This window comes from Chelonoidis abingdonii, chromosome 11 (genome assembly GCF_003597395.2).
Source record: "Chelonoidis abingdonii isolate Lonesome George chromosome 11, CheloAbing_2.0, whole genome shotgun sequence".
NCBI lineage: Eukaryota > Metazoa > Chordata > Testudines > Testudinidae > Chelonoidis > Chelonoidis abingdonii.
The window spans coordinates 4,691,074-4,718,991 of record NC_133779.1 but is presented as its reverse complement, the minus strand read 5'-3'; the positions used below and the strand labels follow the sequence as shown (position 1 = coordinate 4,718,991).

General features: G+C 52.0%; 1 protein-coding gene across 2 annotated transcripts in view; it reads left to right on the top strand.

Annotated features, from left to right (window-relative positions):
* NPAS1 (neuronal PAS domain protein 1) overlaps nt 1–27,918 on the top strand; it is a 98,491-nt gene that overhangs the window by 41,392 nt on the left and 29,181 nt on the right. For both annotated transcript variants that reach the window (XM_032776205.2, XM_032776204.2), the window contains exons 4-5: nt 8,357–8,430; nt 26,881–26,970. In XM_032776205.2, the coding sequence (XP_032632096.1) occupies nt 8,357–8,430; nt 26,881–26,970 (164 nt within the window). The remainder of the gene's footprint in view (nt 1–8,356; nt 8,431–26,880; nt 26,971–27,918) is intronic.

Genomic DNA, 27,918 nt, shown 5'->3' with positions numbered 1-27,918 from the left:
TGACACAGCTGTGTCAGGGCAGGAACTGGCCCAAACAGGCTGTGTCAGGGCAGGAACTGGCCTCTCACTCGCCTGCCGTCTCGCTCAGCGCGCAGGGTTGGGCAGCGCGCAGGGTTGGGCAGTTGTTAGAACTGGCAATGATGCAGCTGCAGGAAAATCGCCCAGGGCAGGTTAGAGGGGAGTGTTGGTTGGTGATTAGGAGCCTGGGAGTCAGGACTCCTGGGTTCTCCGCCCAGCTCTGGGAAGGGAGTATGGCTGAGTGGTGAGGGCAATGTGGGCTGGGAAGGAAAAGGAAAGGAATTGGGTGAAGAGAATGAGGCAGTGGGGGGTTGGGTGGGAAGGATGGGCTTTTAAGGCCCTGGGCCGGCACTGAGGTTCAGTTCTTATCTCTGCTACAGCCTCCCTCTGTGACCTTGGGCCCGTCACATGGGGCAAGATTTTCTTAGGTGCCCAGTGCCTACAATCAGGGCCAGACTATCAACAGGGCTCTGCACTCAGCATGCTGGGTGCTTCCAAATGTTCTTCCCATGAGCGCTCTCTGCCTCAGTTTCCCCCTCGGTACGACGGGGCTTATGCCCCTGCTGTAGCTTCCAGGGGGCTGTGATGAAGGGGTCATTAATGACTGGGCAGTGTGCAGATATTAGCGGGGCAGGGGGCATGTACAGGCACCTGGATAGAGAAAGAGGGGCTCCTCTGCCAAGCAAGAGGCAGTGGGGGCTAGTGGTGAGGGGCCAGGCCTAAAAGCCACCAGACCCAGACCTAGTGGAGGATGTCACGGAAGGGCTTGTTGTTGTGAGGCAGCTTTTAAAGATGCGTTGCAAACATTCTCTCGGTCTCGCAGCCCCTGTTGTCCCGGGGGAAACTGAGGCATGAAGCCATGACTTGGTGAAGGTCACAGCGCAAGTCAGGGACACAGAACTCTGGAATCCTGACCCCCAGCCACCCACTGGACCACACTCTCTCTGAGAGCGGGAGGACTGAACCCAGCAATCCTGTCTTCCATCTCCACCCCAGGGATAGATCCCAGGAGTCCTGACTCCCAGGCCCCTCTCCTGTCCTTAGACCCCCTATGCTCCCAGAACCACAGAATAGTCCCAAGGAGTTCTGACTGCACCCCGTGGCTCTAACTTCTAGACCCCACTTCCTTCCCAGAGCCATAGCACAAAACCCAGCATTAATTCCCAGCTCCATCCTAGCCCCAGGAACAGAACCCAGGAGTCCTGACTCCCAGTTTCCTTGCTGTAACCATTAGACAGCCTCTACATGCTCCCAGAGCCACAGCATAGAACCCAGGAGTCCTGATACCCTGAGATCAGTAACACAGAGACCCTGTTCTAACCACTGCCCAGCACTCTGCTCTGTAATTTAAAGTTTGTGCTGAACGGAAATGGATGTAATATAAGCCTTTGGCTCCCCTTTCCCTCTGAACCTGCCCTAACAGACCAAGGAGACGTTGAAGCTGAGATGAACAACAGGGGTTGTTATTTCGTGCTTTGTTACTTTAAGAGTTGGCAACTTTCAAAGTATTAAAAAAAAAGAAGGTATTTTTCATATATATATGTCCCCCCCTTCTTTCCTCCCTCCCAGCCTAGCAGCTTTCTAATTCCTACATTAAATGCTTTTAATTATAGGAGCATTCGGTCTGACCTGCGGGGTTATTTCAAGAGAGGCGAAATGAAGGAATTAAAGAAAATGACAGAGAAAATTGCGGCAATTAGCAGAGTTTGCATTGTTCGGCGTGTCTGTCAAGGGAGCTCTGTGTTTGTTAGTTACAAGTAAATTCATACAGATAACAGAGGGAGCGATTATAAATGCCATCTCGGCTGCTGCATGGTGCTGCAGCTATTTTATTATTATATTTTTTTTGTTTAATTCTTTGTAAAATAATATTTCTCCAAAGTAGCGCCCTGGGAAGAAAGGACTTTCTCTCTCTGCCCGCACCTCCTTCTCTCTCCCAGCCCTGCAGGGCATCTATTAAGCACCGGTCCTAGAGGTTCATTCCATGTCTGCTTCCAAACAGGAGCATTCTGCATGTGTGTAAATGACTGCACAGTTAATAAAGGAGATTGGCTGCTTCCTGAGCTGGTCTGGGCTAGTGGTTAGAGCCCTGGGAGCCTGGGTTCCATCTCCACTTCTGCCACTGTCCGAGGGTGGGCGTTTTGACAGGAGAAAGTTGTGCTGCTTTAACAGTTAAACCTTTGGGGTGGCTGTATCGGTGTGGCTATTTCTGTATGGGTGGGGAATAGCTGGAGCAGGAAAAGGCCATGTCTACACTACACTGCAGTGTAGCTGGGTTGGCCGGGGGTCTAATGAGAAGAGATTTCTGAGCATCACAGCTGGGCTGGCAGAAGCCCCTAGTATGCTGGCAAAGCTGGGCTTTTACTGGCATAGAGCAGGGGGGCTGGGAGTCAGGACTCTTGGGTTTGCCTCACGGCTCTGGAAGGGGAGTGGTGGTTAGCGGTTAGAGCAGGAGGAGAGGGGCTGGAGGTCAGGACTCCTGGGTTCTCATCACGGCTCTGGGAGGGAAGGGGAGGGGGGTCTCATACAGCTTGTCTCACTCTAGGGGAATGGAATAAGTTTTACCAGTAAAAGCTCAGCATTGCTGGTGTAAACTGCATTCACACTAGGAGTCCTTTGTGGCTGTAGTTTGACTGGGATAGCTACACCGGTATCGCCTGCCAATAAGAGTTTGGGGGCAAGCAACTTAATTAGTTTTAAGAAAGCTGGACAAATATCTGAGTGGGACAGTATGCTGGGCTCTTGTGATTTTGGGGGGGCCAGGGCTGAGGAGCCCTGTGGCTCACTTCTGGTTTCTCTCTTATGTACTTAAAGCGCATGCTTCAGGGCTCCAGCTGGCCACTTGCAGGGGTCAGGAAGGGTTTTTCCCCTGCAGTGCATTCTGGGAGACTTTCTTTTTATCGCCTTCCACTGAAGCATTGGGGATGGCCATGGCTGGAGATGGGATATTGGACAGGGTGGATCAGGGCTCTATGGGGGCATCTAGTGTTCTCTTTCTCTAGTGCTTGGCTGACTGGTTCTTGCACATATGCTCCAAGTTGAACTGATCACCACGTGTTGGGTTGGGAAGGAATCCACCCCCCACGTCAGATTGGCAGGGAGTCTGAGGGGTTTTGCGCCTTCCTCTGCAGTGTGGGGTGCAGGTCTCTTGCCCGATTACCTGGGTAGATCTCAGTTAACCATTTCCGTGCCCTCAGTCCCTCCTGTTCTCCGCCTGTGGCATGCAATAGTCTTGTCTCCTGTGGGCCGTGGTGGATTTTCGGTTGTTGGGATTAGTGTGCGCAGGGCCGGCTCCAGGCACCAGCACAGCAAGCTGGTGCTTGGGGTGGTCCAGGGAAGGGGGTGGCACATCCGGGTTCTTAGGTGGTGGGCCCCTCAGTCCCTCTCGGAGGGAAGGACCAGCCGCCGAATTGCCGCCCAAGAATGAAGCGGAGCGGTAGAGCATCAGCCAAAGTGCCGCTGATCTCAGCTTCTTTTTTTTTAACTCTTCACCGCTTGGGGCAGCAAAAACCCTGGAGCCGGCCCTGAGTGTGCGGTTGCTGGGAGGGGCTGGCAGCCTGTGATGTACCAGTGGTCACACGCACTAGGAGAGCTCTTCATCCCTTCTGACCTTGAACTCTGTGAGTCTATGAACAGGATCCCGGTTTTCTGAATCCCAGTCCAGTGCCCTGGAAGTTTTGTGGAACACTCGAAAGGCCTCGTCCCTTGAGGGCTAACAAGGAGCGGGGTGAAGAGCATTACAGCCTGCCTCCAGCCGTGGGCCTTAAGCCCTGGACACATATCAGTTGCAGACTCCCGCGGCTAGACATTAGGCACCTTACTTCGACTGCCAGCTCCTTGGGGCAGGGCCTGGCTTTTAGTTCTGTGTCTGCACAGCGCCTAGCGGCCTGGTCCAGCACAATGGAGTCCTGGGGCTCCTACGTGCTACCATAATACATCTAATAGCAAAAAATATGTACAGTGGCTAGCACAATGAGGTCCAGGCCCATGATGGGTGCCTAGGCACTACCATAATACATATAATAAACCGTAACATTATTTAATCTAGACTGCTGGGTACCCTGCAGAACTGGCTTTGCAATAACATAGGGAGGCAGTGTGGAGGAGCAGATGTGGGAGAGTTAGGTACTATTCCCAGCTCTGTCAGGGGCTGCTGGGTGACCTTGGGTGAGTCATTTCCCCGCTGTGTGCCTCAGTTTTCCCTGCTGTAAAATGAGGAGAACGATACAGTCTACAGCTGGGTGACATTTTTCAGGTGAAAGGTTCATGGCCCAAAAATGCTGATTCAGCAACACCAAAATGCTTTGTGACTTCGTGCTAATTTCAGTAAATTGTTGGTTTGGGGAAAACAAAAACCTCCAAAAGTCTCAAACTGTTTCATTTCACTGTGATTGTTTTTTTCAGTTTGCAACGACTTCATATTTCAGAGTTTCCTTTGATTTTATTTTTTTTAATTAAAAATTATCAAAATCAAAGCAAGACATTTTGATTATGTCAGAACCAAATGTTTGATTTGACCCAAAACAGTTTTTTCCCCAACTTTTCCATTCACCAGGCATGTCTAGAATTTTTGTTTTCAGTCCAACCCCAAACAATTTTTTTAGACTTTTCAGAATTACCAATGAATCAAAAAATCTGTTATTCACCCAGCTCTGATATTGGCCACCTTTGTAAAGTGCTTGGAGATCAAGCATGCACGTAGGAGAGGAAAGTGTTACTATTAAGTGATCAATTTGCACTTATCTGGCACTTGTGGAGGATCTCAAAGCATTTTACAAGCCAGAACTGCCTTCCTGATCCCTGTAGGAAGGAGGGGAATTATTATTATAGATGGGGAAACTGAGGCACAAGGCAGGGGGAGTGACTTGCTTCAGAGTCTCACAGCTGTTCCCTTGTGTTTTATAAAGCAGCACTGCCATTCTGTGCTTAACTCTTCGAGGAGAGGAAAGATCCTCGTATTAGCGAGAGTTTTACAGTAACAGAGGGCAGTGGCGAAATGAAAGTGTATGGGAAAGAGGTTTGGGAGTGAGGGTGGAGGTGGAGGTGGTGCTTCCAGGTTTGGGCAAAGGGGACAGACAATGAAGCAGAAGGATACATGAAAGTTGGAGCAGCAGAGGAGAAGGTTCTTGTACCCACACTAGGTGGCTTATGGGACAGAGCTGGGGAGGGCAGGGAACAGCAGGTTGAAAAAAGAAAGTCAATTCCCCTTGAAATGTCAAAACTCTTTTCTTTTCACTGGGTTCAGAACAGACCCAATTTTGATTATTTTTTAAAAAAATTAGTGATTTCCCTCCCATAAACTCACAGATTTTTAAGACCAGAAAAAGACCGTTGTGACCATTATCTAGTCTGACCTCCTGAATAACCCAGGCCAGAGCTCCTGCCCAGCTACTCCTGAGTTTGATTTCAGCCAATTTAGAAAGAAAAAGAAGGAACGCAAGAGTGTGCATGCCCCAGAGAGAGAGTGGAGGGGTGAGGGGAGATGGAGGGAAGGAAAAAAGAAAAGGAAGAAAATATATGAATGAGAAAGTCAACACACAACCAATTTTACTCTTAATTTTTTGGTTTCAGTTTCATTGAAAAAAAATTGTGGGTTTTTTTTCGTGAAAATGTTCAGTCCATCAGTGGGGCATAAAGGGGTCAGGAGACAAGTTTGTCCCATCTGGGGAGACAGCTGAGGAAGGTGGCGAAGGAGGGAGCTGGTCAGAAAATGGAATTTGCCTCCTGTGGGGAAATCTGTCACGGGGGAACTCATTTTCGTCCTGAATTGGAATGAAGCGTTGAAATTTTGAAAATGGCGCATGGGTTGAAAATTCCCAAAGAATTCATTCTGGAAGCCTGTGAATGTTTCCTTTTCATAACCTCAAAGCGTTATTTTATAAATGTCAGAATAAACTATATAAAATATGATATTAAATATCATGTATCAATATAACAAAATGAAGATTTTTAACGTGCTGTAGAAGTCGAACCTAAGTGAATCAAAGCAAGAAAGTTAAACTGATTTATTTTAACATTTTTTCCAGCAAAAATTTCATCAAAATCGACCCCTTTCGGATTCAACACAACTGCGTTTTCTGATGGAAAACGGTTCTGGCGACATTTTTTTCGGCCAACTCTAGCGACAAACCCCTGGGGAACCACTGTCTTCATCCTGGAGGCGACCACCTCCCCTCACCCTCAGTCACCTTGTTCCTTGTTGTCTTGATCAGTTCGGTTCCTGCCCCCACCTCCCTTCCAGCTCCTCCATCAACCCCAAGAGCCAGGGATCTTTGCCTTCAGCTGCTATGAGCCAGGGCTCTGTGTAGCAATGAGAAAAGCCTGAAAGAAAGGTTAAGCTCAGGTCCTGTGAACCTTTCAGGCTTTTGGGGGAGCTGTGAATGCAGAGCTGATAAGTATTCCACTGCCATCCGCCTGGAATGTTCAAAGGACAATGGCAAATTCTCTCCCTCTCCCCAGTGCAGTGGGTCTCTCTGGTTTGCGTGATGTGCAAATCCTCGTTCACCAAGTTGTGTGTGTGTGTGTGCGTGTGTGTGTTTTTTAAGATGCAGGATGAGACCCTGGCTCTGTAAGATCCCCCCACCCCACAAACCTCCAGGAAACAGACACTGCCTTATAAATTTCACTGGACTTCAGGGAGACTTGTCCTCCCTCACTTCTTGCCCTTTGTAAATCAGAAGTAACGCCACTGGAGTCAAGGGGGCTGATTCCCATCACCCTGATCCAGGTGTAAATCAGGAGTCACTGTGCTGGAGCTGATAGAGTAACACCGGTGAGGGTCCTTAGGCAGCATGTTTGCTGGAGAGTTAACTCGAGATATCTGCAGAATTGAGCCTAGCTCAGGTGAGAGCAGCCACCTGTCCAAGAAAACACAGCACAGAGGGGTCGTGTTAGCGGCCGGTGCGCTGGGCTGAGTGACGCTGTAACTTATGACCCCTGGCATGGCAGCCAGCTTGCGTTAAAATCTGCACTGCCCTTGAGTGACGGGTGTCTTGTGTGTGGACGGCACTTGAGTTATAACTCGCGTGAACGCTACCGGGGGAGACTGGATGCAACTGACATTCACGGCATAGACAATGCTTATTTCAGCCCGTGTGCTCAGAGCTGCTCGCTCCGCTTGTTACCCTGGCTGGGGAAGAACCCCCCAGTCGTTCATTTCTCCTTGATGGAAGGGCTACAGCTTCCATGCTTCCGAGTGTTTTGGGCCTCCAGGTGGGTGGTGCGGCGGGACATAAGTAGCTCACCGTGACCCTGCAGTTCGTTCGTTTCAGCAACCTGCCTTGCCCCGAAGTGAGAACAGCTGAGACTCTGGGAGGCACAGGAGACCCTGATTCTCCCCCCCATCTCCAGCTGCAGAGGGGATGCCAGGGCAGAGGGTGCTGGCTCAGGGGCTGTACTGCTGTCTACTTCCTACCTGTCCTCATCCTGGCTCCTCTCTTTCCTCAGCCCCACGACACAGATTCCTGCTGTGCCCCCACCCCCCACGGTCTAGTCTCGGTGCGTGTCCCCCCAACCCCATCCTGCGCTCCACCCCCATCGGAGACCAGGCCTGCATTGTGAGCTGTCAGCCACTGGGGTATCACTCCAAGCCAAGGATGGTTTGGAAAATTCCTACTGGGTGGCGGGTGGGGTCCAGTGGTTACAGCAAGGGGGGTGGGGCTGGGAATCAGGACTCCTGGGTTCTATTCCTAGCTCTGGGAGGGGAGTGGTGGCTAGTGGTTAGAGCAAGGAGGCAGGCTGGGAATCAGGACTCCTGGGTTCTATCCCTGCCTCTGGGAGGGGAGCAGGACCTAATGGTTGGGAGGGTGCTGGGAGTCAGCTCCTGGGTTTATTCCCAACACGGGGAGGGGGGCTTAATGGTTAAAGCAGGGATTTGGGAGCCAGAGCTCCTGCTTCTGCCCTTGACTCACTCGGTGCCTTAAGCAACTTCTGTACGTTGGTTTCCTCCATCCTTCACGTGGGGGTTTACCTGCCCCCCCCCCCCCCCCGCCCCGGCATGCATGTGTCTGAGGCCTAAATCAGTCATGTTTACAAAATGCTTTGGGCTCCTCAGATTGCAGCTGCTAAAGACAGGCAAAGTTCTGTCACTGACTCACGACCCCCCCAGCGCTCCTGGGGAGTTAGGGACATATTCGCTACCATCCCCATTTTACTGGGAAACTGAGGCACGGGGTGGGGTGGGGAGAGTGACTCAGTCAAGAGGAGGGAACTGGAGGCTACTGGTTCCATTAGGGTTGGAACCGGCGTGGCCAGTCCCTCACGATCACACCCACGGGCTGGGGGGAGCGGGCACCATGCAGCGGAGGCCGGCTCTGACTGCTTGCATTCCTCTCTGCAGGTCTCGGCAGGAGGAACATGGCAGCTCTGCTGACCAAGCTCTTTGAACAGCATCTGGGAGGACACATTTTGCAGGTGAGTCCCGGCTTCCCGGGAATTAATGGGTTACAGGGGATGCAGAGGCCAACCTGGGGAGAGAGATGAATTGAGCATTGCCTGGCTAATGGGGGGTGCGGGGTGGGGGAGGATGAGACAATGGTGTGTGTCTTTTGGAAAGGGGGGCAAACCCCATGGCCAGATGATGTGGGTTGGGGCGGTGCATGGGGTGAGGGTTCAGCAAAGGCTGAACATCAGGGAAAACTCTCCTTGTCTAGCGAGAAGGGGTTAAAGCACCGGGGGGAGAACAGGCTCCCTCTCCTGTTAAAAGCAGAGCGCGCATCCCCTAATTCTACTCTCCCCCCAGTTCCCTCTCCTCCTTGGCTGGTGAGAGATCCGGTCCCCGTATGGGGCCTGGGAGGCAGAGAACACCCACAGCTCAGTGTGCTCTGCCCACGCCCCAATCCGCTCCCCCCCCCTGGGTGCTGGATGTAACACAGAGCCTGGACCAGATGCTCCCAATTTCCCCAGGCTATAGGCCTGAACCGATGCCCCCTGAAGCCAATTGGACACTTCCCATTCACTCCAGGGGGTGCTGGATTGGGCCAACTGGCATCTCCATCTCCCCTGCCCATCCCAGGCCTAGGGAAGCGTGGCAGGTTTTGACCGTAGGCTCCACACATCACCTAGGGGATGCAGCGGGAGACGGCGGATTCACGGTCTCTGATCCCGGTGCCGTCCTGCAGCTTGGATCCCTGACGTTTCAGGGCAAGCGCGGCTGAGCCAGACGGATCAGGCTAATTATCGCTGGAGAGCTCTCATTACAGCCGTCTCCCCAGGCTGCTGCCTAATTGTCAGAAGAGGCGTATGGTAATATTTTAAACAGCAATTGGTCAGCCTCCTCCCCTTCCCCTCAACCATCCACCCAGGCCAGTGACAGACACCGTGCAGAGGTGCCTGGAGCCCTGGCAAAGCAATTTCCTGGAGTGACTCTGTTGGGTCCCGATTCTCCATCGCTTTGCCCTTGGGGGCCCCGTTCTGCGTGGCTCGCCTCTGTGCATCGGTGTGGAATCTAGCTGTGGCCCCCTCCCAATCCAAAGGGAATGGCCCATGCTTTTTACATGTGAGCACCCCGGGCCCCTTGCCTGGTGTCCGCTTTGAGCTCCCAAGCTGTGCAGGGTCAGGCTGGCCCAGTACTTGGGTTGGAGACAAGTCAGACAACCCCGGGGTACTGCAAACGGGGAGATGGTGCTATTTCGTCAGAGGCAGGGTTGACACTAATGGGGCCATAGGGGGCGCTGTGCTGCAGGGAGTGGGACGCATGGCTCTGTAGGCATCGCTCTCCCACTAGGGGGTGCTGTGCTGCAGGGAGTGGGGTAGGTGGCGCTCTTCCCCTCTGAGTTAGTGCTGACCCCATGTGGTGCTAGGGGGTGCTGTGCTGCTGAAGATGTCCATGAGGTGCAAAACTGAAGGCCTGGCTGCTTGTAGTGTTGGCAGATCCCCGTGGCACTATCTGTGGGATTAAGGGTATTGATTCCATCTCGGGTAATTGCACTTTTCCTCCTTAAATATCCCCGCAATTTCAAACAGAAGCAGAATACTTTCTTCCCTAAAACTGCTGCATCATTTTGCTGTGCAGCTGTCAGACAATAGCTATGTTCCACCCTAGAAGCGGCTGCCTTTCAGTGCTGGGTGAGCAATCCTTGTATAAACAGCCCCTGAGCCTCACCCTAGAGGTGGCTGCATTTCAGCACAGGGTGAGCAATCCCTGTATAAAAAGCCACTGTGCCCTATGCCAGAGGTGGCTGCATTTCAGTGCTGCACGAACAATACACGTATAAATAGCCCCTGAATCCCATCCCAGAGTCAGCTGCATTTCGGCACTGGGTGAGCAATCCCTGTTGTGGTACCTCACCCTAGAGGTAGCTGCATCACAGCGCTGAGTGAGCAATCGTTATATAAACAGCTGCTGTGCCCTGCGCCAGAGGTGGCTGCATTTCAGCACTGGATGAGCAATCCCTGGCTGTTTGTACCTTTCATCCCGTCAACATGATCCCATTCTGAGTGTCTATTGCATGACATGGCCATGGGGGCCAGAGAGTGGGGGCAGTTTTAATTTGATTTTATGTGTTAAAATGAGAGCTATGCCTGAACCAAACTGGGGGGGATCTGCAAACCACCCTAAATGAGCCAGTACAAACCACCAGAGCCAAGGAGTTCGGGGGAGTTCGCAGGCAGATACATATATTAGAGATGCTCTCCCTGCCATCCCATGAGCCCGGCAGTTAGTGCATTTTGCTGCCACCTTTGGGCACTGGGGATTCTCCCCCTGCCCGGGCCAGCAGGAATTGTATTGCCCCTGGGGTGAAGGTGAGCTTCTTGGGCAGTTGCAGCAGTCAGCAGATTGCTCTGAATGTCCAGAGTTCCCCACTAATACATACGTGTGCAACTTAGTCTGGAGAACAGGGCACCAGACTGTGATCCCGCAGACCTGTGTGCTGATGCTGGTCCCTGTGACCATGGCCATGCACTTTCCTATCCCTGTGCCTGTGCAAGATCTCATGTGTCTGTGCAGCCCCCAGCACATTGCCATCACCCCCACCCCCAATTTTGGTCGTGGTGACACCAGTGAGTCCCTGGAGAGGCCTGGTGACACAGGGGAGCTGTTCTGCTGGGGTAAGGGATTCCCAAGCCCCCAAAGATGGAAAAGGCAGGAATGGTGAAGCAGAATATCTGAGGCAGCCACCATCAAACTTTCACTGCACGCAGGCAGAAAGCGTCATGCAGCAAACCCACCCCAGACCCCAGAATGATGCTGAATGCTGAGTCCAGCTGAGCCATCCCCCCAGCTCTTTCTACCTACCTGCCATTACGGTAGCACCTGGGAGGAGCCCTATTGTGCCAGGTGCTGCACAGATACTGTCCCCGCTCCAAGGAGCTTGCAGGATTGGGGGTTCTATCCTATGAGGCAGTGACTCTGAAAAAGGGTGGGTTTTTTTGTGGGGGGCGGGCAGGGAGGGTGATGGATAATCAGCTGAACATGAGCTCCCACTGTGGCCAAAAGGGCTCGTGCAGAAGCAGGGAAATCTCAAGCAGGAGCATAGAGGTTATTTCCCCTCTGTATTTGGCAGTGGTGTGACCGCTGCTGGAATCCTGTGTCCGGTTCTGGGACCCACAATTCAAGAAGGAGGCTGATGAATTGGAGAGGGGTCAGAGAAGATCCACGAGAATGATTAACGGATTAGAAAACCTGCCTTATAGTGATAGACTCAAGGAGCTCGATCTATTTCACTTAACAAAGAGGTGAAGGAGTGACTTGATCGCAGTCTATCAGTGCCTACGTGGGGAACAAATATTGAATAACGTGCTCTTCAGCCTAGCAGAGGCAGGTCTAACACGAGCCAATGGCTGGACACTGAAGCTAGACAAATTCAGACTGGAAATAAGGCGTAAATTTTTAACGGTGAAAGTCACTAACCACTGTAACAACTTACCCAGGGTCATGGTGGATTCTCCAGCACTGACGATTCATAAATCAAGATGAGATGTTTTTCTAACAGAGCTGCTCTGGAATTATTTCATGGCAGTTCTCTGGCCTGTGCTATACAGGCGGCCAGTCTAGATTATCCCGACTGGCCTTGGAATCGATGAGCTCACCATCTAAATAAACAAAGAGAGGATCATTACCTCCAGTTTCCTGAGAGGGAAACGGAGGCACAGAGTGATTAAATGATGTACCCAGTGCTAGCCAGAGCCAAGGTAGAAACCCATGTCTCTTGAGTCCTAATCTCTTAAGCACAAGATCTTCTGAGAACCTTACTATCAAGGTCTGCCGTCCCTGAAATATCCAAACACCCTGATCACTCACCCCTCAAAGCACAATTTCCCATCCAGCACTACGTCTCCTTGCAGGCCCTGCCCTGACGCTTATGATTTGAAGGAAAAAACCTGCTTAGTTATGGTTAAGCTTGAAAGGATTTGACTTTCATCAGTAAATGTCGGGAAACATTCATTTCGCAGCACACATGCGTGTGAGCACACAAACCAAAGCGAAGAAACATTCTTTCCATTGATAACAATTGAAATGTACAGATTGGCAGCATAAGAAAAATGCTACTTGAAACTCATTAGAGTTGGAGTTAAGGATATTAACTTTGCCTATTTTGAGATGTGACGTTGACGATTTGTGTTTTAACAGTTCTAAAGCTTTAACTTTTGAATCACAGCCTCTACTGTCATTAAATAATTATTGTCTGAGCCCCCTCCCTGTTGTCTGTCGTTCCCTCCCAATTTCCTGTGACTATGAAAGTTTAAACCGATGATAATGTTTAAACGGAGGCGTCAAACCCATAATTTTGCACAACTGTGAAACTTTATATCGATAAATATCTGAAAAAATGCTTAAAAATAAACATTGAGATGACCCATCAAAATGATAGAAAAATAAAACTCCAATTCTGCCAAGCCTAGTTATGGGGCTGATGTGGTTTTTCAAATTTTTGAAGAACCACAACTAAGTATTGCCTGCTACAGAGAAGGAAGCAGCTATGCATATAAGTAAGGCCCTACCAAATTCTCGGCCATGAGAAACACGTCACGGACTGTGAAATTTGGTCTCCGCCTGTGAAATCTGATCTTTTGTGTGCTTTTACCCTATACTATAGAGATTTCACGGGGCAGATCAGCGTTTCTCAAATTGGGGGTCCTGACCCAAAAGGGAGTTGCAGGGCGGGTCACAAGGTTATTTTAGGGGGGGGTCACGATATTGCCACCCTTACTTCTGTGCTGCCTTCAGAGCTGGGCAGCTAGAGAGCAGCGGCTGCTGGCTGGGAGCCCAGTTCTGCAGGCAGCGCCGCTGTCAGCAGCAGCACAGAAGTAAGGGTAGAAATACTGCAAACCCCACGTCCCGTACAATAACCTTTGTGATCCCCCTACAACTCCTTTTTGGGTTAGGACCCCTACAATTACACTCCTGTGAAATTTCAGATTTAAATAGCTGAAATCATGAAATTTCCGATTTTTAAAATCCCATGACCATGAAATTGACCAAAAGGGACCATAAATTTGATAGGGCCTGACACATAAGAGACTGGGGCGCTGGGATGCTGGGAGGTGCCTTAGATTCTGATCTTATAGGCAGGCTCACTTGCAATTTGTGGCTGCAGGTTTATGCGCTGGAATCTAAGCTTCCATTTAATTAAAAATAAATAAATCCATCTCTCTAGACCCCATAACCCAATTTTTGTGCATTTGGGTTGTTTCAGCAAATTGGTTTTGCTGCAAAAATTTGGGGAAAAAAAGTAAAAAGAAATCAGAAAAGATGAAAATGCTTCATTTCGGCATCTTAAAAAAAAGTTTTGATCTTTTTGCTTTGAAATGACTTTTTATTCAACATTGCCTTTAAAGCCGCCTGAAACCGTTTGAGTGGTCAAAGTCGATAGATACGGTACCTAGAGAGGGAAGGAAAAGAAAATAGAGACCTGGCATTTCAGGGTTCCAGGCCAGGGTGGAAGGGAATTAAAATGGAGCCAATCTTGAAAACACCAGGACAGTCAGCATGGCAATCCGGGCTGAACTTCAGATCAGGCAGGGTGTCCCTTCCTGGCCCCAGCTATGTGCAGTCTGCCTTGGGTATTGTTGTCTCCGGCAAAGGATGGTAAAGTTGAAACTGGAGCTGTCCTGAGCTCCTTCCTTACCTGCTTTCTAAAGCAGCTGGTTTATCTCCACAAACGGGGCCAGGAAAGTTTTACAACCAGTTACTTCTATTGAAAAGTTTTGTTTGGCCTGAAACCGTTTCTCCTCCTCCCTCTCCCCACCCTCACCCCCAATTTTTCGAGTTGCCAAAAGTTTTAGAAAATTTTGTTTTCAGTCCCACCCGGAATGATGCCTTCCCTCCCTCCCCCACCCCATTTTTCAGACTTGCCCGTGAACCAAAAAATCCATTCTTTCCCTAGCTCTAGGACAGGGGCCACACATCCCCGAGTGGGTGGGAGCCTTTAAGGAATCTGATCCTGCACATCCCAATCAGGGCCGGCTCTAGCAATTTCGCCGCCCCAAGCACGGCGGCACGCCGCAGGGGGCGCTCTGCCGCTCGCCGGTCCCGCGGCTCCAGTGGACCTCCCTCAGGCGTGCCTGCAGGAGGTCCACCGGAGCTGCCTGCCGCCCTCCCGGCAACTGGCAGAGCGCCCCCTGCGGCATGCCGCCCCAAGCACACGCTTGGCGTGCTGGTGCCTGGAGCCAGCCCTGATCCCAATTCTTAGCAGCCAAAGGCCATTGTGGGGCATTTCACGGGGGCGGGGAGGCGCTTTGGGAGGTCATAGGATTGGCAGGGAGGTGGCATTAAAATGGGGCTGATCCTAAAAACGGTGCAAAAGGCAGCAATGAAATTTGGGGGCCTAGCTTTGAAACTGGGGAGTGCGTCCCTTCCTGGCCCTGGGTTTGATCAGCCGGTTCTGGATCCCATCTGCCCAGTGAAAGAGGAAATCCTTCATCCATGAGGATCACTCCCATCCCTAGTCAGTATCCTGCTGTGTCACATTGCTGTGCAGCAGTGAAACAGAGGGTAGGTTCCACCCCGGAGGTGGCTGCATTTCAGCATTGTGTGATCGATCCCTATATACACTGCAGCCGTGCCTCACTCTGGAGCAGGGCTGGCTCCAGGCCACAGTGCGCCAAGCGCGTGCTTGGGGCGGCATGCCGCGGGGGTGCTCTGCTGGTTGCCGGGAGGGCGGCAGGTGGCTCTGGTGGACCTCCCGCAGGTGTGCCTGCGAAGGGTCCATTGGTCCTGCGGCTCCAGTGGAGCATCCACAGGCACGCCTGCAGGAGGTCCACCAGAGCCACGGGACCACCGGACCCCCTGCAGGGAAGCCTGCAGGAGGTCCACCGGAGCCGCGGGACCAGCAAGCAGCAGAGCGCCCCCCGCAGCGTGCCGTCATGCTTGGGACGGCGAAATTGCTAGAGCCGGCCCTGCCCTAGAGGTAGCTGCGTTACAGTGCTGGCCTGATCCAACCCTAGTAACCCACCCTGTTGGCCACCAGTCCAATGCAGGCGAAATGAAAGGCACTGTTGGCATTTATCCGCAGCCTGCAGAAGCACCTAGTCTTTGCTACCTGGGCCGCTCCCCTACAGCAATTACTGCCCGTCACCCAGGCGATGCCATCGAGCCTCTGGATTTGATCTCCAGCTGCCACGAGGAGAATGGTTGCAACTCGACAGCCGCTGACCCCGGGGCTGACTCTGAGAAGAAGGCTGCCATCTCTGCTCTCCAGGCACCTTATTGATTTGGACAGCCCCTCGCAGGTTCTTAGCATGCAGATTTCCCAGGAAGAAACGAGCGTGCTCGTCCGATCTCTGAAGGAAACCCACCAGCACTCCAGCTGTGATTTATGCCCCCAGTCCTGCTTCCTTCCCACTTAAAGCCAGTGCCTGGGGACTGAGCCACGTAAGACGAGTGTGTTTGCATGGAACGGCTGATCCTTCCTCGGCCTATGCGTTGCACAGCCCTGGTGAACCTCACCCCCATTCTGAGCGGGTAACATTTAGCCTGGGCGCAAATGGCGGAACAAGGCATAGCTCAGTGAGAAATCAGGCCTTGACTGATCATGCCTCGCCTGTGCTTTCTCAGCCTGATCTAAATGCAGCCAGGTTTTCTAGCCAAGACAAAGCCTAAAGGCTCGGCCACATCTGTGCTCATCTAACCCACTGGCTCCAATTCCATCTCTCCTCCATCTCTAGTCAATACCCCTTCTGCTTTAGTTCAGGGAATGGGGGCGTCCCTGGTTCAATTGCCAGGGTGTCGCTGCCCTACTCGGACCTACTGACCGAGCTAAAGAGAACATGAACTGCAGAGGAGAGTCAATACTACATGAGTCGGCATCTTTCAAAAGGCCACCCAGCAGCCCCCCTTGAGAACGACAGAGAACTCCCCCCCCGCCCCTGAGCTCCAGAGCAAGTGGATGGGGTGGGGGATTTCCTGCCTGCAGATGCTCTGACCTGGGTCCCAGGCCTGCAGTTTGCTCATGTTCCAGCTCAGACCAGTAGACAGTCAAAGTCCATTTGGACTGAGAATTCAAGAGCAAAATGAAGACCCCCCCACCCCACCCCCGCACCTGTCATGTTCATTCAAACTCAGCCGGGTTTTTTAGCTCCCCACCAACAGCTTCCAATTAGGGTCCCAGGCAGCAGAAAGCAAGGGATAAAAAATAGCAAGAAAACTCCATTCCTGGTGTAAGATCCATCAAGTCGGGGCGTCCTGTGTTGTCGCAAGAGTTAGACGGGTTCGTGCTAACGGAAATGGTGGGAAAGGAGATTAATAATAAGACAGCTCTCGCAGTTATCATGCGTGGATCTCAGAGCACTTTGAGAAAGGTCATCAGTATTCTACTCTCCATTTTGTGATGGGGAAACTGAGGCACGGAGAGGCGAAGTGACTTGCCAGCAGGCTAGCGGCTGAGCCGGGAATAGATCCTAGATCACCTGAGTCTCAGCCTGTCGCATTTGGGGGGCGGGGGTGGCAACCCAGACCAGTGAGAAGTGGTGAACCCTGAGTACTTTAAAATGTTCAGCTGCTCTAGCTCGCCGCCTGACTGCAACCATGTGCCGAGTGTCTGTGTGTTGAGCAGCCCTGATTCAGCAGCTCTGACTCCAGCAACCTGCTTGTCACCCTCCAGCCATACCCTGAGCTTCCCTAGCCTTGGTGACCCCAGCACACCCTCCAGTCCCGACTTTCCCCCAAACCCAGCACTGGGTTGATTCAAAATAAAAGGTTGATTTCGAATAAAAATCAGCCAAGTTTCTGTAACGGAAAAGAGAGCAGTTTTAAGTGTGAGGGCTGCAGTCAGAAACAGGAACCAAGGCAAATAAAAGTGACATGAATGGGCTTTGTTGGTAGACACAACAAATCCTGCACCTCGCGGAGGGTTAGACATATGTTCCATTTCATACTAAGGATTTATGTTGTTCAGAGCAGTGGTTCTCAACCAGGGGCACACGTACTACTGCGATACGCAGAGGTGTTCCAGGGGGTACGTCAGCTCCACTAGAGGTTTGCCTAGTTTTACAAACAGGCTACATAAAAAGCGCTAGCACAGTCAGTACAAACTCCAATTTCATACAAACGACAACTTATTTATACTGCTCTAGAGACTATACACTGAAATGTAAGTACCATATTAATATCCCAAGTGAGCTATTTTACGATTAGGTGGTAAAAATGAGGAAGTCGGCCATTTGTCAGGGACAGTGTGGCTGGGACACTTGTCTTTCTAGGTCTGATTTTGTAAGCAAGTCATTTTTAAGTGAGGTGAAAGTTGGGGATATGCAAGACAAATCAGACTCCTGAAAGGGGTACAGCAGGCTGGGAAGATTGAGAGCCACTGGACTCGATGACGCTCACAGTCCCTTCTAACCCTGTGGGTCTGGGAAAAACACAGTGATTAAGACCTGAAAAACTACCAGAATGGTTATAGGGAAGATTCTTACCACACCTACAGCAAGGTGGCTCCCCCGCTCCCAACCCCCTGCCTAGGGTCTCCCACCATGTCCTACCTAGGGGTTCTTTGGCCCTCTCTTTTATAGTCCAGAGACTTCTCCAAGTCCAGGGTCCCAGCCGTGGGGAAAGATGCCATGGCTTTCCCGGGGAAGGTTCCAGGCTTTTTTTTCCCCGCTGATGCTTTCTGCAGTGCAAAGCGATCTGTCCCTGCAGCCTCCGATACGCCCATGCATGGCCACTGAGCTGTGACGGCACCTGGATGGAGGCGTCGGCCTTTCCTGGTTCCCCACTTCCCAGGCTTGTCTGGGTCAAATATTTTAGCCGCATATTTCCTTCTCATTTGTATAGTGCTTTGAGTGTTTCCCGTACGTACCCCGTGCAGGAATATTAATGGTCAGTGTGTCCTTGGTTTTCCAGGGATCCCTTACACAACCCCTGTAGATATAGATTATGACATACGTGAGCAGGGGTACTCTGAACTGGTTGGCCCAGCTGACCTCACTCCCCGATCTCAGTGCATCCATTGGCATTGGGAAACAGGGTTCCGCTCCAGGGTGTTTATCCCACATCTATCCATGGTAGGTTTCTGACACCTTCCTCTGCAGTATCTGGTGCCCGGTGCTGTCCAAGATGGGATACTGGGCTTGATGGGTCTTGATTCTGATCCAAACCAGACAAAGTCTCGTGTTCCTGGTATAGAGATGGGGCCAGTTCATTCCCCGTGGGACCCTCCAGCCTGTGAATCTCCCCCTCGAAAATCATCCTGTTTGAAGTAGAAATAATCACAGCACCTTTTGGCAGCCACCGCGGTGTTTGGGAGACGGTGCATAGGATGGACATAGGGTCATGGATCCAGTTCCCCCTCATCAGATCATCTTTGGTTGTTTGCCCCCCGCTGCTCCTATTGGGAGGCTGTTCCAGACTCTCCTTTCTCTGATGGTTAGAAACCTTCTCCTAATCTCCAGCCTCAACTGATTCCTGGTCATTTCTTCTTGGGCCAACACCGTCTGTTAGCGTCACTAGCTCATCTTCCTCCCTGGGGTTTCCAGCCGCCGCCAGCTCAGCTGTCCTCGCAGCCTGTGTCTAGCCTCACTCCTCTGGTCTCCTCTTTTGAGATCGGCTCTCCAGCATGCTGCTCATGGCCCTACCCGTCCTCCGCTCCTGTACCAGTGGGAATTCCTCTTTCGGGACCATCTTTCCTGCCATCTTGCTCAGCTTCAGTTCCTCTCTGGGTTGGCAAAGGAAGGGACGGCTCAAGGGGCAGTTGTCTTATTAACTCACGCAATCCTTGCCAGGGCGAAGGTAAGAAGTGATTTTTCTCAGCACATCAATGGCAAAGCCAAGAACAGAACCCAGGAGTCCCCGACTCCCACCCAACCACCTTGCCAGCCATTAGGCCCCAGTCCCCTCCCAGCTGGGACTAGAACCCCAGAATCCTGACCCCGCCCCCCTCCTCTCCCAGAGCTGGGAATAGAACCCAGGAGTCCTGACTCCTAGCCTCCCTCCAATAGCCACGTGGAGCAGACAGAGCAAAAGCTGCTTCTGTTGCACAGCTCAGGCCCTGGTGCCCACATCCCCCCCGAAGGAGGGAGGTCCGCCAGGAGTTCGGGACAGGTGTTGTGCACCCAGCACTGAGGTGAGCAGCCACGTTATTGAGTTACCGGCTTGTGAACCGGCACTGCGCTGAGGGGCAGAGACATAATGTGATTGCGCTGCTCGGCCAGGCCCTTGCAAACTGCATTTCCTCCCCAGCAACTCCTGCCGCGTCCCAGGCACCTGCTGCCTTCCTGGTACCAAGCGCTCGCCCCAGGACTAATGCAGCTTCATTCCAAGTAATTGCATTATGGGCTGGGGGTAGGGGGCAGGGAGCTGTAGGGACAGGGGTGGGTCAGCTGGGCAGCTGCTTTGCGGGCAGTCAGGTGGACGTGTGTGAGGCTGTGGGGGAGAAGAGCTGCTGTGGAGGGGACCCCAGATCTCAGGGTGACCTGCAGTGGAATAGCCTGGTGCTGCCTGGTTCATAGGTTGTAATAGTTCCTCCCCCACCCCTTTTAATTTAACCCCGTGGTTCCCAATCTGCTCCTAAGAGTTGCCCCCTCCAGTGTTACAACAGGCAAATTGCACCGGGATCCCCCCCCAGGACATTCAGGAGCCCCTTGCATCTCCCCATTCAGAAAGGGAGGGGATGGGTGTGACTCCCTGGAAACCTGCTTGTGACCCTCTCCACCCACCATGGGGTGCACGGCCCCAGGTGGGGTGTCTCTGATTTAAGCCATTATCTTTCAAGGGGCATTCAGTAATAATTCATTATAATGTCATATACAGTAGTTATATAGGAGCTATACTTCCTCCATGAAATAGATCCCAGCTCATGGAGGGGAGTGGGGTCTAGTGGTTAGAGCAGGAGGGGCTGGGAGTCAGGACTCCTGGATTCTATCCCCAGAGCTGGGTGGGAATATAATTTATAGCTCTTATATAGTGTTTTTTTAATTGGTGGATCTCAAAGCTTTACAAAGCAGGGCAGTAGCCTCATATACAGTTGGGGAAACTGAGGCACAGAGCTGGGAAAAGACAAGCCCTCCCACCAGGCCAGTGGCAGCACCAAGAATAGTACCCAGCTCCCCCCCATCTCAGCCCAGTGCTGTAGCCATCATCCCATAGCGCTCCCATGGTATTTGTAACTGGGGGAGCATGCCACTGTGCGGAATAAAGAGATCCCTGCCCAGATGTTTAGGATGAGCAATGTGGGGATCAAACTGGGAGGGGAGTGAGTCATTCTCACAAGCCACACCCACAAAACAAGCCCCATCCACTCAAGATGACAAATTGAGGTGCCAGATTGTCCCGGTGAGAAAGTTGAGGTGCCAGATTGTCCCGGTGAGTTAAATGTGAAAGTTACTATCTCTCCAACACTGAAAAGGTTTTAAACACAATGGAATAGAATCCACAATCTGTTCTGGGATGGCCCAGAGAGGGTTCTGTGCCCAGCTCTGGGAGGGGCATGGGTTAGAGTGGCGGCACGGGCAGTCAGGACTCCTGGGTTCCCTTCCCAGTCTGGAATAGTGCATCTGGATTTGAGCAGCAATTAAAGAGTAAACACTGAGATGTGGTGTGCCATTACTAGGTTTCAGAGTTAACGTGCCACAGAGCTACAGGAGGTCAGTTTGCCTTTCTCTCAGAGCTGTTGGCGGCAGACGTGGCACACTCGGTTCATGATGCTCAAGGTTTTCTCTGCGTAAGACCTAGAGACTTAATGAGACTTTTAAATGGAGGCTGAGATTCCACAGCCCCCTCAAAACAGCCCCACCTCTGTGAGGTGGCCCAATTAAACCAACCAACCAAACTGAGACCCCTGCTGCGGCCCAGAGATCACGCGAAGCTGGGCCCAAGTGGAACCTTCAGTTGGCAAAGTTCTAGAAAATCCGGAGCTGGAGGCAGACTCTAAGAATCTCACCCCCCTACCCCCTTAGACAAAGCATGAGGTGTCCCATATCCACTCCAGCTCAGACCCATCTCTCTCTGTGCAATGCAGGGTCTCTGTCCCAGAGCTGGCTCAAGGGAGACAGGCTCTGCTGGACTGGGATGGGGGCACTGGCTAGGTTCTTCTCCTTTCCCTTCCATACTCTTTCCCTACCTGCCCATTTCCCCTATTCCAACCTTCCTCCACCTGCTGCTCTACCTGAGGGCTGACGATGGGGAAGCCAAGCTCAGAAGCTAACAAAGTAAGGAACAGCCCGGCCCACAGCATTCCATGGCCCCGTGGAAGAGACAGGGCTCCAACCTTGGCAGCCATGGATCTCTCTCCCCAGGGCCAGCAGAGAATCCCAGATGCACCAGATGCTCAGGTTGACTCCCAGAACATCCGACATGTATGCCCCTGCCTACTGGTCACTACTGCCCTCCTCTCCCTAGGCCTCGAACAGAACCCAGGAGTCCTGACTCCCAGCCCCACCTCCTCCCCTGCTCAATTCACTAGGCCTCACTTCCCTCCCAGAGCTGGCAATAGACCCCAGAAGTCACAGAAATCATTAGAAATGTAGGACTGGAAGGGACCTCGAGAGGTCATCCAGGCCAGTCCCCTGCACTGAGGCAGGACTAAGTATTATCTAGCCCAGCCCTGACAGGAGTTTGTCCAACCTGCTCTTAAAAACCTCCAATGACGGAGATTCCACAATATCTTTGGGTGATTTGTTCCCGAGCTTAACTAGCTTGACAGTTGGGAAGTTTTTCCTAAGGTCCAACCTAAATCTCCCTGGCTGCAATTTAAGCCCATTGCTTCTTGTCCTGTCCTCGGAGGTTAAGAAGAACAAATTTTCTCCCTCCGCCTTGTAACACCCTTTTATGTATTTGAAAACTGTTATCATGTCCCCTCTCAGTCTTCTCTTCTCCAGACTAAACAAACTCAGTTTTTTCAATCTTCCCTCATGTTTTCTAGACCTGTAATCATTTTTGTTGCTCTCGCTGGACTTTCTCCAATTGGTCCACATCTTTTCTGAAGTGTAGTACCCACAACTGGACACAATACACCAGCAAAGGCCTTAGCAGCGTGGAGTAGAGCGGAAGAATTACTTCTCGTGTCTTGCTTACAGCACGCCTACGAATACAGCCCAGATTGAGGTTCACTTTTCTGTGCAACAGCGTTACATCCTTGACTCATGTTTCATTTGTGACCCACTCTAACTCCCAGATCCCTCCTACGTGGGGCACTTTGCATTTGTCCTTATTGAATTTCAGCCTCTTTATTTCAGACCATTTCTCTAGTTGATTATTTTGAATTTTAATCCAGCCCTCCAAAGTGCTCGCAACCCCACTCAGCGTGGTATCTTCCGCAAACTTTATAAGCGTCTCTAGCCTGTGTTTGCCAGAAGCTGGGAATGGGCGACGGGATGAATCGCTTAATGATTCCCTGTTCTGTTCATTCCCGCTGGGGCATCTGGCACTGGCCACTGTCGGAAGACAAGATACTGGGCTAGATGGACCTTTGGTCTGACGCAGTATGGCCATTCTGATGTTCTTAAGTGCTCTTCCTAGGCTGTTATCCAAATCATTGGTGCAGATATTAACTAGAACAGGACTCAGGACAGATCCTTGCGGGACCCCACTCGATATGCCCTTTCAGCTTGTGAACCACTGATAATTACTCTCAGTTTTCCAACCAGTTGTGCATCCACCTTATAGTAGGAAACTGATATCCAGCCCCCCTGCGCTAACCCATTCGCCTCCCAGAGCCAGGCACAGAATCCTCGCTGGGCCATCCCAGAACAGGCTGGATTCTAGTCCATCGTGTTTAAAACCTTGTTGGTGTCAGGAGGGGCTGGGAGTTTTCATGTTTAACTCCTTCCCCTCCCACACCTGTAATAAACTTGACAAAGGAATAATCTGTTGGGGGGGGTGTAGTTCCCACCCCCCCACAGGCACACACACATCAATTCCCCATCACATGAAAGCCACCCCACTCCCCCCAAAAGGGTGTCAAGTGTTTAATTACTGTTGACCTGCGAGTGGCTTATCGCAACCACTTGATAAAAAAGCAATTTTGTCTGGCAGCGGTAATTAACGCGGCTGAACGTTAACGTGACTGTCAGTGGCATTCATCTCCCATTATTATCATGTCTCTCCATAACGGGGGGGGGGAGGGATCGCGCTAGCACAAATGTATTCAGGCGGCGTTCAGAACAATTATGCCTGTTCCTTGGATCCACGCGCATGCACTGCCTGTATCAAAGACCAGAGCTGGCCTGGTGTCCCTGCCCCCTCGGGTTGGTCCGTGGGGCCCTCTGAGCAGTGCTGAGTCTGTCTCCTCCTAGGGCTTTGCAAAGAAGTAGGTCCAGTGTCCTTATCCCTTCTTGCAAGGTGGTGGAGTGACTCCCCTCAAGGTCTCGTGCAAGGGTAGTGGCAAGGTTTGGTATTGACCGCAGGTGTCCTGGCTCCCAGCCATATCCTGCTCTAAATGCTAGCTACAACATCCTTCTCAACAGCTGGGGCTAGAACCCAGGAGTCCTAGCTCCCAGCCCATCCTGCTCTAAATGCTAGCTACAACATCCTTCTCAACAGCTGGGGCTAGAACCCAGGAGTCCTGCTTCCCAGCCCACCCTGCTCTAATCACAAGACCCCATTCTACTCCCAGAGCCAGAAATAGAACCGAGGAGTCCTGATTCCCAGCCTCCTCCCTGCCAGCTCTAAGCACATTCCATTCCCTCCCAGAGCTGCGAATAGAACCCAGGAGTCCTGACGCCCAGCCCGCCCACCCCTCTCAGCCATTAGACCCCACTCCCCTCCCAACAGCTGGGAATAAAACCCAGGAGTCCTATCTCCTATCCTGCCCTGCTCTAACCCACCAGCCCCCAACTCCCTTCCCAGGGCTGGCAAGAGAACCCAGGAGTCCTGTCTCCCAGTCCTGTGCTCAGTTCACGAGACAGGAAATCAAGGCCAGCCACAGCTTGGGGTTGGGGATGGAGTGGGGGGAGTAAAGAAATCTGCCACCTAAAATCACCCAAGTTTGAAGCCAACTGTACAACTGCATGAAGCAGAGCCAGGCAAGCCTGTCTGGGCTGTCCAGTGCCCCCTGGTGGCCAGGCTGGGAATCATGTGCTCACACTGTGCTCATCAGAGTATTGTGCACTCTAGTAGCTACGTGGGTCTTCTTAATTTATGGGGTGCCGACCCCTGCCCCCCTGGTGGGGGAAGGCCTCAGTGTGATGGTGGCTGTTCCTACTCAGGCGGCCAGCACTAAAAGGGTTAACAATGTTGTGGGAAGGTGAGATGTCATTGGACAGCAGGGTTAACATGCCATTGAGCTGAATGGGGGCAGTGCTCCACCGTGCAATTCAGCCATGGTGTAAACAGGTGTTTACTGTAACATTGAGTTACACCAGGGTGGAGTTTGACCCTTGGAGGCATCTTGACTCCTTTGCAGATGTATTTCAGGAGCGCTGCAGGATGTCCTGTCCAGTATGGTAAATCCTGGCTTGGGCCATCACAAATGGGTCCGGTAGTCAGTTTAATCAGCCCAGGTGGGGGAGGGTGGTTTAAGGACCCCAAAGTGCGTTAACAGACTGTGATAACCGCACCCTACACTGAAATGCAGCTGCCTCTGGGGTGGGGTACAGCAGCTGTTTATAAAGGGCACTATCATCTGGTGCTGAAATGCCAGGATTTTCTTTCCTAAATGTGACTCTCTGCAGTGCACCTTAACTTAGCTGCCTCTGGGGTAGGATGTTTATGCAGGATTCCCTCGCCTGGTATTGAGCTAGGGCTGCTTCTTAGGTGGGGCAGTGAGGGTTATTTGTACAAAGACGTCTCATCCAGTGCTGAGATGCAACGACCTCTGCGGTACAGCATGGCAAATGTTTATACAGGGATCGCTCACACGCTGTCGAGATGTGGCCACCTCTGGGGTAGGTGCAGCAGCTGTTTACACAGGAATCTCTTGCCCAAAGGCAGCCGCTTGTGGGGAGGGGTGCAGGGGCTCTGTGACGAGGAGGCCACATGCCAGTCTAGGGCAGGCCATGAAGAGAAATCCTGAACCCACTGACGGGAATTTAAAGAGATGAGATACAATCAACCAGGCTGGAATTTGGCCAGGACACTAGCGTTAACCTTCCTGTCTCTTGCATAAATTGCAGTGGGATATCAATTTGCATCTCATCTGAAAGCCAGCCCATTATTCCTCTTTCCCCTGAGCAGCTGGGGTGGAAAGGGGGAGGGCCATGCCACCAGGTCACTGCTTGGCATTTTAAACACCTTCAGGGGCTGAGGCTGTTGTGTGTTAAGCCCTGGGACCTGCCCACACAACTCCATGGGTGCCCCATTCACCCTCACTCCTGAAATCAGACAGTGGGCTCAGGACCTGGGATGCTGGCAGGCAGCTGCTGGGGGAGATTCATCTCATGGGCCCCCTCCCCACCCACACATCTGGCCAGATGTGGCCTTATTTAAACAGCTGCTTTTGATGGCTCAGGGGGCTGGATAAAGGGCATGCAACCCGCACCAGGAGGGAGGCCAGAGCTTGGATCAGCGGTGTTGATTGGAGTGAGGCTTGTGAAGCAAGCAGAGCGTCTGCGAATCCTGCCTTGCAGCAGCCCTGTGGGTCTACAGCTGCTGTCAGCCTCCAGGGCTGGCAGTGCAGGACATTTCGTCGGCCCTGCACGATGGTCTGTGGAACGTAGGCTGAGATCTCCTTTTGGGCCCGGGCCACGGTGAGCACTTGGAGGTGGGACAAGGCACCTGGGGCCTTCCATAGCATGGTGAAAGTATCAAACCATTGTGATTATTGTTGATTAGGTGTATTACGGTAGCACATAGGTGCTCCAGTCACAGACCAGCCCCCACATGGTGCTAGACATTGTACAATTTCCTTCCTATTAGGTGTATTATGGGAGCATCTAGGCACCCGAGTGGTGGGCCAGGACCCCATTGTGCCAAGCACTGTACATTTGTATTGCTATTAGGTGTATTACGGTATCACCTAGGCACCCCAGTCAGAGACCAGGATCCCATTGTGCCAAGCACTGTACATCTGTATTGCTATTAGGTGTATTATGGTAGCACTTAGGCTCCCCAGTTATGGGCCAGGACCCCATTGTGCCAGGCGCTGCACAAATACAGAACAAAAAGACGGTCCTGAGTATAAGACAGGGGACACCAGGTGGACACAGGCAGGCAGGAGAATGCTGTTAGATTTCCCAAGCTGCGGCTTTTCGTGGAGGCTTTGGTCCCAGCTTGGCTTTCCCATCCACTGGGTTATTTCGAGCATGCATCTGTCCCCTCTTCCCTGTTCCCCCTCCCCTGGAACGGAGCTGTCGTCTTTGCAAAGCCAGGCAGGTGGTGGCTAGCTCTGGAAATCGAGTCACTTCGCTGGGGCGCGGAGCGTGTACAAGAAAGCCTTTGCGATGGCAAGCTAATCCCAGCAGCACTGAAAGCACTGGCTCCGCCGGTGCCCGGCCCAAGTGAGCTGCATAGTAAATTTGTTCTCTCTCTGTCTCTCTCTCTTCTCTTCTCAGTCTCTGGACGGGTTTGTGTTTGCACTTAACCAAGAGGGGAAGTTTCTTTACATCTCCGAGACGGTGTCAATTTACCTCGGGCTTTCGCAGGTAGGAGCGATGTGAGCTGTGTACTAACATGAATAATGGATACACCTGCTGGAAATAAAATTCCAATCAGGTGGCCAGACCATGCGGCAGTTTAAAACGCATGAGCAACGTGACCTGGTGGGCTGCAGTGAGAATCACAAGGCGACGATCTACCAGGTCTGGTGCATCAGTGGCTGGAAAAGTGCCTCCCATTTCACCGCTGAGCATCAGTGTTACGCCCAGCAGTCCGGCTCCCATTGAGGCTAGTGGCAAGTCTCTCGTTAAGTTCAGCAAGATCCAAGCTGTGACGATCTAAGAGAAACAGACAGGAACGAGGTGGTCTAGCGGTTAGAGCACAGGGCTGGGAGTCAGGACTCCTGGGTTCTTATTCCTGGGTTTGGGGTTAGAGCACAGGATTAGTGGCCAGGACTCCTGGGTTCTACTGCTGGGGCTGGTAGCCAGGACTACTGAGTTCTGTTCCTAGCCCTGAGAAGGGAGTGGAGTCTAGTGGTGGGGCAGGTGGTTGTGGAGGCTGGCTTTATCAGTGACTGTGGGCTGCTCTATGCCTCAGTTTCCCCATCTGTGAAATGAGAATAATGATACCGACCTCCTTTGAAGCACACTTTGAGGTCTGCAGCTGGAAAGTGCTGAGTAGTCAGACTAGCTTAAGGTCTGAATTGTATTGGGGGCTGGATGTGCTAATGGGCTTCCGCTGGTCAGAGCCAGGAGAGGCTTAGATGCAGAGGGGTTTGCTCCAGGGTGATCAGTTGTCTCCAGTTCCACCACCCTGCAGAGGGATCCCTGGGACATGTAACCAGTCTGGGTATCTGATGGGAACTACAGCGGGTTGGAAAATCGATTTTCTGCCCTGAGAGAAATGTTGAGGTTTCTGTTTATTTTTTTCCCATCCCACATCGGGAAGAAAAGCTAAAATTTAGAAATTTTTCATGAAATGAAGTTCCTCCCCCC